At 39.0% G+C, this 12,087-nt stretch overlaps 1 protein-coding gene across 1 annotated transcript in view; it reads left to right on the top strand.

The window, feature by feature from the left end:
• EFHC2 (EF-hand domain (C-terminal) containing 2) overlaps positions 1-12,087 on the top strand; it is a 62,087-nt gene that overhangs the window by 20,542 nt on the left and 29,458 nt on the right. The window contains exons 4-7 of the mRNA XM_010571372.1: positions 1,156-1,379; positions 4,250-4,501; positions 6,111-6,221; positions 6,548-6,686. Of these exons, the coding sequence (XP_010569674.1) occupies positions 1,156-1,379; positions 4,250-4,501; positions 6,111-6,221; positions 6,548-6,686 (726 nt within the window). The remainder of the gene's footprint in view (positions 1-1,155; positions 1,380-4,249; positions 4,502-6,110; positions 6,222-6,547; positions 6,687-12,087) is intronic.

Here is a 12,087-nt window from a genome sequence, read left to right as displayed (position 1 = left end):
TCCTGTCAGTGGGCACCAGAGAGAAGAGCTCCCTCCCATCAGGTATTTATAAACATTGATAAGTTTCCCCCCACAAGCCATCTCTGTTCCAGGCTGAACAGACCCATCTCTCTCAACCTTTCCTCATACGAGAGATGCTCCAGTCTCTTAATCATCATCAGTGAGTACTTTTGAAGCATTACCCGATTCATCAGTGTATTTGTGAGTTTTCAGCTGATAGAGCAATAGCAGATTCCTTCTCTTTTAATGTGGTAAATGTGAACAAGTACAATGCTCTCAGAATAACAGTCCTTTCATTTAAAGACTATCAATAAGAAAATCTAAGTGTGCACTTACTTTAACGAAGTTAAAATTTCTCTTTTTTTCTTCTCCTCCCCCCTCTCCCCCTTTCTTTTTGTTTTGGATAGTGTTCCTGTTAGACTATGCATTATGAGTTCCTGGCTCTGTATTTTTGAGATGGATTCGCTACTGCAGCCCAGCAATCAGCCCAACTCATCTCTGTTGTCTCTACTTTCAATGTGCTCCTTAAGGAAGCTCAGTTGAATGTGTCTGCCTCCATGCTTGATAGGTCACACTTTTTTCCTTGGTAGGGCAGGTTTTTTTCTCTAACCTTAGTTACAAATGGCTCTCCTCACCCTGCAGAGTGTACAGACAAATCTTGTCCCTCCCATACACCCCCACCACATGTTTTTTGCACAACTTTTTCTGTTGTTTTTTTTTTTTTTTTTTTAAGAAAAATTAATGATACTAATGAGCACTGGAGACTGCTGTTGCTTTTAAAAAAAAAAGTGAAAAAGACATCTCTCTTCATCATGAGAAAAAATACTTTGAAAAAATACTAACCTGTTACGTTTGCACCAACAAATGGGAATTTATTCCAGTGGTTTCCTGTTTGCTCCAGAAGGTGGTAATTTTCTGTATTAACTTCAGTCAAATGGTAGAACTTGAGGTTCCAGAAAACTATCAGCGTAAAGTATTGTTAATAAAAAGGATCCTCTTACCTAATGGTTCTTTTGCTGAATGAAGGATAATTTTGTTTGTCCCATATGGCTTCATCTATTTTGGTCATATCAGCATAGAAAATTAGCAAGTCTGTGAAGTAATCCTTAGAGCAAAGGATATTTACTCTATGAATTTATTCTAATTCTTTTACAGGAACTATTGTCCGACGGCATCGGATTCCACTTCCACCTCCTCATGAAGATCAGTTCTATACTATTGATCATTTCAATATCAACATAGAAGTAATCCTTTATGCCCGAAAATATAAGATTATAGATTGTGACCAGTTTACAAAAAATTTCCTGAGGAAGATGGGAATTAGATTAAATCCTCCTGCAGGTCGTCCAGATGACCCGTACACCAAAGAGCGGCAAAAGGTCAGATCAGGCAGTAATAGTGAAAACTTGATTTTAATAGAAGTGCCATTGCTGTTAGTAATATGCATTATATAAATTATTTCTCTAATAGCAAATAGAAGGTAGCTATTTCAACATAATAAATCCCGAGAGAAAACTTGCTTTTAAAAACTTTATTACATGGCTTTATTGTAATTTATTACAAGTGAAGTCCCAAATGTAACGGATTTTCTCCTGATGTGTTCACACACCTTTTGAAACAGAACAAAATTAATTGCTGAATATAAAATAAACCTTTCAGTATTAAGAGGAAAAAGCCCGGACCTATTATATGTACTACTTATAATTTTGCTTGAGCTAATTTAATGATAATAAACACTTCTAAAGTGTTTAAAGGAAGATCTAATTGGAATTGTGGTTCAAGCACATCCATAGCTTCCTGCAGGCTCACTTGGTCTATTTACATGTCATCATTCATCTCTAGCCCCCATGTTATTAACAGGTCTTTGCATGTGTAAAGCAAATTCTTCTGCCACACAGAACCCAGTACTCTGCAGTTTTAAGACTTGTGAGGTTTTATTTGAATGCTGTTCCCTCTTTTATGAGTATATGGGAACACATACATAGGTCCTCCAAAAATCTCATTCGCAGCTCCTAGATGCTATGTGGATTCCCCTCTGCAGGATTTGGGGTCTTTTCTCTGGCAATAGTGGCAGGAGTGATGTTTTCTGTAGGGAATGACAGTTTCTTTCAGTTCCGTTTTTCTTGATTAATATGAGTGCAGATGGCACTGTATTTTTCTCTTGACCTGACTCTGTTAGGACTGTTGGCCCACGATATACAGCCTGTTGTGATAGATCCAGCCTAGCATTCTGAAAGCAGCAAATACTCCATGTGTCCATTGCATTCAACTTATTCCTCCTGTTGAGAAAACTGCTGCAGCTCTCAGCAGCAAAAATGGAAGGTAATTATGACTGAGATGTGTAGGACAATTTGCATGTCTCTGAGGCACTCTCAGGCCAAAATGTTGGTTTCACTTCGTTCATGCTTTCAGGCTTTTTGCAGCCCCCCAGTGAAAAGTAGTATTTGTAATACATCTCCTGGTTCTGCATAGTGGTGACTCAGGCTGGCCATGGGTTGCTTTTCCCTTACTCAGGCCTTGTAGCTAACAGGTGTGTATTAACACATGCTGAGTTGTCTTGATATTGGCAGACTGTGTCAACATTATATATGCTATTGCATAACCTGCTCGTATTTTTTTTTTTGATAAAACAACAAACAAAACATTCAAGTATTGTGCATATGTGTGCCTAAAGAGAATGGAGAGTGGAAAAAGGGCTAAGAAATAAGAGCATCAGAAGACCAAAAATTACTGAAATCTGTATCTTAATATTCTCAGTTGTTGAGAAATTACAGAAAAGTTATCTAGCAAATTCTGGCTGCTTTATGCTCTCACTTTCCTGTGACTAATTTGTGGAAGGTAATGTTTTTTATTTATTAAGGGTGGATTCCTCTGGCCTGCTTTGAGCAAAATTAAATTGGTTTGCACCAGACTCCTAATAGATGGCCAGAAAATGAAGGTATGAGGGAGAGTAAGAAATATGATGAGATAGAAAATGAGACCAATGAAAAATGTAGCAAACCCCTTAGATTCATATTTCTGTACTGTTGGAGATGATATCCCATGGATGATGATGTTACCTGGCTCTGTGACTGCATTTGGTTGCTCATTGGATCTTCAAGGATCAGGAAGGAGGAAAGATGGTACTGGGGTGGTAAATACCTGAGTTGTAGCATATGAGCACGATGATGCCTGAAATGGAAACGGTGCTGCAGATCAGCAGGGACATTGGCAGGCAAAACTTGGTTCTGCTCTCCTTTTTTAAGATTTGATGCTCTGAAAGATTGGGCCTTTTCCCTCTCAGATTTTTAAGGCCAGAAGATGTATCAGTGGATAAATAGAAATTTAAACAATGATATAAGCTGCCCATAGTCAACAGTTCTTTCTGTTCAGACAGTTCAGCTTACATTGCCTCATTGATGTCTGTTGCCATTCTTCTGTGGAAGCAATTTTGTAGAATTTTGGAGATCAGAAGGACTGTCTTGCCCCTTTAACCCATTTTGGACATGATGGATTTTGACTTAGGAAAAGCACCCTGTTCAGGTTACCATTCATATATGTGACTGTAACTAACTATGTAATTGCAGTCATCAGATTGGATCATCATCCTGGGATTTGATTTAATGCAGTGCTGCTGGTTTTGCAACAACCATGACTGTAGCCAGCATCTTGTCATAGATCACATCAGCTTGAATATATCTTGAGTTGGAGATTTGCTATTCCTTTTCAGACCTATGGGTGTATGTTGAGAGGAGAACATACATACTCAGTACCTGCCAAATATATGACATGAATCCAAAGTTAATAAACTATGTTTTAAAGCTAAAAGAAATAAAACACAAAAGGAAAAGAAAGAATTAATTCTTTATACCACATCATCTATAAAAAATAATTTTTAAGGAAGTAAATCAGGAAGGGTGATGCTATTTGAAGTCGTAGTCATCTGATTACCACGGGCAATTTGTTGAAAATGTGAGCTGTACTATAAATAATTTAACAATTCTCTGATCTGAAGAACCTTATTGCAAAAAAAACCAAGGATCAAAACCAATCCAAAATTGTTTTCATATCTTTTCTGAGGGCACAGCAACCCTGTAAATAGTTCTTTGGTAATGGCATAAATACTGTTTCATGTATCATAATTGTGTAGTGGTATTTGAAAATCCTAAAACCATGTTCTAAGATTGGATGGTACCCTGCAGTTTGGTATCCTGTTTTTAAGAGCAAATGATTAAAAAAGTGTTTCTCTTGATTTTCCCTTTATGTGCAGATTCTGGATAGTATGAAGCCATTGCGCCCTTATGAGCGCATTGACACTTTGAAACAATTTCTGGAGCATGATGGACATGTTTTACGTTTTTTCTGTGTGTGGGATGACCCAGAATCCATGTTTCATGACCCACGGGAACTTGTTCTGCACTATTATTTGTCTGATGATACTATTGATATAAAAGAAATTATACCAGTAAACTCAGGCCGGGATGCAGTTCCACTTTTCCTCAGAAGAGATAAGCTTCCAAAGGTGAGGAATGAAAATTTCAACTTATTTCGAATTATTCCACTAATTAAGAAATATTAAATGCTTTGCTTTGAAAATCCTGTATTAGGATTGTAATGGTATTTAGCAATTGTTATCAGAGTATTAGTCATAATTGCATGATTTAGGTTTTGCACACATATTCATATAATAACTTAGTAAGTGATGGAAAAAAATAAGTTTAGGCTTGTCATGCTTAAATTAAAAGGAGAGTGAATTTAGGCAGAAAGGAATCCTATGATTTCCTTTCTCCCGTATTATTGTATTAAGGCAAATGTATTAATAAGGCTCTGCAGTAATGGAAGTCCAGAAAATTAATTAATATTGATAGACAAACTAATGTAAAACTGAGGTGAATTCAGATTTGATCCATATGACTTATATTTGGAACCTTTAGTAAAGCCTGGTTTTAGTATTCCATAACATTACTTCTTTGTAGAAAATGTAGAGTGATTTCTTAAAATATAGTTCCTAGATTTGGGACCTTATGCAAAGCTAGTTAAAATCAATAGGAATCAATGAATAAACTTTATCAAGCATTAATCAGGTGCTTATTTTGAGAAGGCACCTCTCAGAGAAATCTTCAAGGGGTTTGAGTCCTCTGTAACTTATTATGATTATAAAATTAACAAGCTGGATACGCTTCTGTATCGCTCCAGACAGATCCTGATGATAGAATAATGTCAACCCACAGGTGGAGTAAAATACTAGGGAATCTTTTCCCTGCTTTCCTTCTAATACTGGTAATCTATTTGTGATGCCACAGATGTATGTGAGATGTTATAGTAAAAACCTAACAGCAAAATATTGCACTATTCTCACCTTGTGCATCGTGTGTTCTGAGATGTTGATTTAGCAGTGGCTCTATGTTAACAGACCATTGAACCATTGAAGTGCATGTTGCAATTTTAAGGACTGGCTTCTTCCTCTGAATTCAGAGGAAATTCTGAGGACAGCAGACAGAGATCAGTCAAAAGTTGGGGTGTCAGGGAGGGTGGTAAGACAAAATAACCCACTTTGGTTACCCTGCATCAGCAGTTTGTTCAGAATTTTAAAAAATGTAATGTGTTTGTGTATTAAGTTCGATATTATTGGGATAAATTACTATTGTAATTTTGAAACTCACAATAGAAAGAAAAATACTAACATTTTTGCTTAAAGAATCATGCTGACTTGAATCCCTTGTATTTGTGCAGTGGTTAGCACAGTAGGACCAACTCTGAGTGGTTCTTTTGCATGTTTTTATGATTATTACTAATCAAAATAATAGCCTTCAGAGCAGATGTTGACAATGATGTGCTACTTTGGGTGTGCTAACCTTTGCTTTCTGTTTGCTTCCAAGAAAAAGGAGACTTTACTCTTGGATACACAGTAAGATTCTGAATGCTTCTTCTGGCATACATGCTGGCTTTTGACATATAAACTGGCTTTTAGGTTTAGTGGTGTAATGTTACCTCAGAATTTACTAAAAATTCTCCCAAGCAAATACTACAATAACAGTCAGTCTGTAAAAAACCTGCTAGTTCTAAGGTAACTGAGTTAACTTTCTTCACTATTAACTGTATTTCTTAAGAGCTGGTCTCTTTTCTTGCAGTATGCTCCCACTGGGCTGTATCAGCCAGGCACAATCACCAGTCGCACTGTTCTCAATGTGTTTGGAAAGTTAGTAGGAAACAGAGGCCATTACATTCTGGACAATCGTAAGGTCAGATATTATTGAATACATCCAGCTGTTGAATGTCTTTGTAGTAGTTTTTGTAATTTCTGTGGTTGTTATCCTCTACAACAGAGAGTTATTTATAAAATTGTGTTGCCACTGGAGAATAGCTCAAATGAAAACTACTGAGATTTACTGTATGTAAATACTGCATTTGTGAAAGTGAGTAGCTTCGCATGGGGTGAAAAATACTTGCAAATGGACTATGAAGGTTATATTTTAAATCACATGCACTAAATGACCTAGATTTTAAGAAAAGTTGTGAGATTCTGAGATTTATAGAGCTGCTGTATAAATGTTCCCTCTTTTATTAGACAGGAGCAGTGCATCAGGAATTTTACAGAGACAGTGACCTGAAAATAGGGGCAGTAATTAATGTTTGGGGAAGGAAGATAATACTCTGTGATTGTGATGAATTCACTAAAAAATATTACAGGACAAAGTACGGAATCGGTAAGTAGTGGTAATTATCTTTCCTTATGAACATTTTTGTACTTCTGAGTTTGACAGAGCTGTCTTTGAATTTTATTACTGACAAAACATGTTCATTAAAACCTTTAGCAATAACATTCTGTTGTAGGCTGTTAACAGCAAAGCAGTAATTTTGCAGGTGATCAAGAAGGGCTTTCTTATATGTTACTCCATTGAAAACTAACACACAATGTACATGTTCTGTTCCTAACTGCCTCTATTTTAAAACTAGAATGACAAAATAGTCATATGGATAGATTGCCTTTTCTTCTACTCTCCTTCCCCCTCCCATTCCAATAGCTGTGTTTGCAGTCAGAAAATAATAAGGAGCATGTAGTGAGTGGGTAAGTAGAATGAGCTCAATTATTCCCCATTATACTATGTTTCATTTTATATGGATGTCAGAATCCTCGGATAATAAGATTTTCTGACACGACAGTAGTAGTCTGTCACATTATTGTTTTTTACAATGCAGTTTTGTGTATTCTGGACCATTAGAGTATGTATTCTGTGAAGTTTCAGCACTGAATTCTGGAAACATTTAGCAACTATGTCCATAACAGAAAAGCATTTTGGAAACGTGTAACAATAGCGGCTTTCATTTACCTGTCTTTGAATTCCCTCAGTCAGACTTGCTAATGGTTCTATTATGGACATCTTCCTGCAAAAATGACTGACTTAATTTCTGGCAGTTTGTTCATTCAATAAATATAGCTAAGTGTCTGACTGTTCAGAGATGGTTGAAAGAATCCTACTATGGCCTTTCTCTGACATTGTGAAACAAAAATACCCGAGTAGACTCTTTCAGCTTGACTTCTGATCAGATAGAGTGTAGTGTTTGGATCAAAGCTTGTCTGCCGCACTGGGGGAATTAAATGATGTAGAACTGCCATTAAAACACTGAATTTCTTAATTGGCAAAACATGTCTCATTAGGACTCTTTTAATAATAGTTTGGCATGTCTGTACCAAAATACATTTTCTTACGCTAGCCAGTGCGTGAGGAAGTCATATTCAATAACTATGGTATTATCTGTAATAATAGTGAGTCTAACTCCAGAGATGCAAAACAGGGGGTTCTTCCCTGAGAATTTCTTCAGCCAAGACCACTGCTGCTATTTGGCAGCAATATCCTCCGTCTGAGCAAAATATCCTGGAAGAGTGAATGGGGATTTCTTACTCACAGCAGGCAATAAGTGAAATGCAGCTGACCATTCTATATCACCCAAGCAATGCAACCAAGTGTTACACAAACGCAAAGGCTCTTCCCCTCCTATAATGCTGGCTCAGTAATTACTGGTTATGTCGCTGGATGTTAAAGTTAGGTGGTTTGCAAGTTAGGAGAAGTCAGAAGCTGATGATGTGCAGAATTGTAGAAAATTGGGACCACAGGTTATCTAGTCCGATCCCATTGTTCTGAGGCAGGATGGTGTATATACATAGATTGTCACTGACTGATGTCTGTATAGCCTTTTATATCAACATTCTCCAGTAGAGGAGATTTCTTTGCCTCCCAAGGTATCTTGTCCTAACCTTGTAGTTAGAAATGCTGCTTTATAGATACTCTGAAGCTGGTTTGTGTAAACTGAGAGAGTAACAAACTTACCTTTGTTGGACATGGAGAACAACTGCTCAGTATCCTCTTTTTATAACAAATTTGTACATTTTTGAACACTGTTCCAATACACCATCTTACCACCCTGCCCCCCTCCTGGGCCATTTTCTGCTAGGGGAAACCTTTCAGTCTTTCTCCATAGTCCATTTTTTTTATATCTGTGATAATTTTTCTTGTTTTTCTCAGTGCTGTCTCCAGTTTCTCTGCCTCCTTAACATGAAACACAAAAAGATGTAATCTAGCCGAGACCTTTGGGAAACTGGGAAGTGTTCTGCACGTACCTTTAAGGATACATGATGGCAGAGACTCTGACTAACATGAAAAAACCATCCATGTTGATGCAGCCAGTCTTGTTCACAGAAAATACATACTTTCTTAGAGCTAAGAGATTCTCACAATTTGCTGTGAAATTCTTTCCTGCTTTCCCCATCAGGATTAAAAAAATGTAGGTGTGACTTTTTAACTAGAAGGGACTAGGAGTAGAATCAGGCTAGTTTTTGGCTTAGAAGCAGGTTTTTAGAGAGAAAGGGTGAGGGTTCACCTCTTATACTTAGTGAGTTACAAATTTTGTTTGTGTCTGGTGGACATACAAGGTACTCTCAGTGGGCTCAGTCCCGCACAGTACCCGGCATTCTGCTCCCATCCAATTAAAAAACACTGAAACGTGCTTAATTGCAGTTTGAGTCCAGGGAGACCATTTACTTGAGTAAGAGTAAGCAAGTGGATAAATTAGTTCTTACATCAAGGCACAGTACTCAGCACCTCGTGGCATCAATCCAGCTGTTTGTTACAGTGTTTTCACATTACTCCCCTTCAATTTATACTCTTCTGCCAAAGCCATTAAAGAGGCCGACATTTATTTTTGACTCTGCAGTTTCAGCATAAGTTGCTTGCTGATGGAATTTGCCCTTTAGGAGAATTAAGGGCAGTTTAGATTTCTCTTGAAGTGCATGGTTATGATATCTGATGTATTTCCAATGTTGGTTTTGCCTGTTTTACTGTTTATACTGTTTGTGAAAAGCAAAGGAGAGCTTTTCCATGGGTAAACAATAGCTAATGCCCTTCAATAGGAAGCTAATGATGTTACTGTCATCTAGCAGTGCTATGAATGCATGAGAAAATGCCTTAATGTGTGACACTATCTGTCCAGACTCGCTAGTGCAACCTTAGAGAAGGAGAAAAATATTCTGTAGCCATGTAGGTGTTGTGGTCACCCAGCTGAAATGTGAGCTATACTGATGTGCAGTGGGGTGAAGCTGATACTCGATCTTCTCACTAAATACGGTATCTTAGCACAGAGTTGAGTATGAAATGTAGAGTTAAGTATAAAGTGTTCTTTCTTAAATAACAGATTGTTCCTGAAGGAACAAAACCAGTAAAATCTGGTTTCTTACTGATCTTTATTCAGTGTCCCGGCACCTCCCGAGCCTGTCTGCTACGCTTTTTCGCAGCACCCTGTGATCCCTCTCCTGTCCCAGCTCTCCTCGCCCTCCCACCCCCTCATTTCTCAGGCTCCCTCTCTGACCCGCTGCCTGGGCAGAGCAGCGTGCGGGGTGATCGGCTGGCCAGTACATGTGTGCTTTTGGCCAGGCAGCTGCTGCTGGATAACAGCTGACTTCTTGCTTTTCCCTCAGTGGGGGCATTAAAGCCTGCTGCCAATTTTCAGTAGACTCGTCAGAGATCAGAGTCTCTCTGGCGTCTAACCTCTCTGCTACATGTAGTGCAGACTGATCAGCGGCTTCTAAATATACTTGTGCATTTACAGATGCCTTTTTTCCTCAGGTAACTGGAATAATCATGAAGTAAGACTCTGTAAAAAGAGATTTTCTTTGACTCAGAATAAACACTGGCATGTTTTAGCTGTATGGAGGGTTCTGTGAGCACTAGTTTTCCTTTAATCCTGCATGTAAAAGTTGTGAAGATGGTGGTATTGCCTTCTTATTGTACTTCTTGCCTAAACTGTGAGACAGACTCTCACAAAAACCAGGTCTCAGCTGTTTGTTATACATCTCCTCTTATGTATAGAGAACATCATGTTAACAATGTCATCCCTCGAGGTTATCGCCACCTCTTATATTGTCCAAGGCTAGTGGGATTTCTTTTGCCTGTTCTTGGCTGTAATGCTCAGAGGTGTCCGTCCTCTTCCTCTGGAGGTAGAATTTCTTGCCTGCCTGCTATATACTGCTATTCAGTGTGGTTATCACTCTAATCCAAAATATGTAGCATTTGACTCTTCCTTGAAATATGGTTTTATCTAACACGTAAGGGGTTTCCTACAGTTCTTTGACTGAGGGCAGAAGGTAATCTTAGAATGTATACCAAAATCTTACCATGTATATTGAAACTGAAAGCAGACAAGCTCATTCAAGCTGGTTTAATGCTGCCTCTGCGGCAACAAATTCTTCTTGAGGAATTTTCTCTTTTAGTTTTTCTTACTAAGAAGGCTGTGCTATCTTCAAATTGTTCATATGCTAAAGATGTGGCTGGAGCTGTTTTGTTTCTTGCTGTTCCCACTGCTTGTTCAAATCTCACTCAGGGTTTGCTGTTGTGAGAAAAAGTTACTTGGACGTGGTACATGTTTGATATACTAGGTGAAATATCCTATGCCCATCTCCTTCTGGGCATCAGTTGGTGCAGTGACAAGGGGGTGAAACTGTCCATGGGGAAAATATCTGTGCTATTCTTTCTGGAAGTAGAAATTTGTAATCCTGGACTTTCAATTTACCCTCTACCCACTATAAATTCACACTGAAAATGTTACAGCCTGGAAGAAGAGAGCATTGATTCCTTTTCCAGACTGGACAGAGGTAATTTTCTTAAGAAACGGCGATAACCTTGAGAGGAGTGCATTTTATGTGTAATGCAAGTTGTCTGTCTGATTCTACCCTCGTGCTGTGTGGCAGAGCAAAGATGAAATGAGTTTTGAGCTCAGGTATGGCTATTAGTCCACTGCACCTAGCTGGCTGTTCACAAGTTGCAGAAACGAGTTTTTAACTAGTTTTGTAAACTGTATTTCTCCATGGCAATTTCTTTCTGAATTTCCTCATTCACAGGAGAGAATGTGAATACATAATCCTTTAAAATCCTGGAGACTGTGGGTGGCACAAGGCTGGATGTTTACCTTGTTCTCTTTAGTGAGTCTGAACGAAGCACGGTCATTTTACTTCGGGGAAAGGGTGGGAACCAAAGCGCTGAACTTCTCTTTGGACTCCGTTTACTCCAGGCTTGGGCTGTGAGGGATTTAACACGCTCTCTGGGGCTAACACAATATTCCTCTTAATTTGTAGTTTCCTTCTAGTTTATAAATCTAATTTTCATCCACATGTGCTAAAGTACATACAAAGGGAAATGCTTTAGCATTTCTTAATGAATGCCTTATGCGTGAGTGTTAATGCGCGTACACTGTGACCTGCATGTAAACACATTAGCTTGTCTTTTATCCGTCCAACTGAACGTCCTGGCTTCCCAAACGCTTTTGGCAGGAAGCGCGTTATCCGCAACCACCCAAAGGGCTTTGCTTCTGCTGAAACACGCGCTGCTACAAACCTCCGGGCTTCGAGGGAGACGACATCGGTGCAGGTTAACGTATTGCGCAGTTAAAAAAACGGACGTTAAGGTTTATAAGCAGCATCAAGACCCTCACGGGCAGCAGCCCAGCCCGGACCGCCGCGCCAGGCCCTGGGGGGAACCGGGGGTGGGGGGGGGCGGCCGCCGCCTGCCCTGCCGCGCGGCCACTAGGTGGCGCTGTGGGAGCGCGGGAACCGCCCGC

This window comes from Haliaeetus leucocephalus, unplaced genomic scaffold, assembly GCF_000737465.1.
Source record: "Haliaeetus leucocephalus isolate CR32 unplaced genomic scaffold, Haliaeetus_leucocephalus-4.0 Scaffold317, whole genome shotgun sequence".
Classification (NCBI taxonomy): Eukaryota; Metazoa; Chordata; class Aves; order Accipitriformes; family Accipitridae; genus Haliaeetus; species Haliaeetus leucocephalus.
This window is presented reverse-complemented; position numbering and strand designations above follow the sequence as displayed.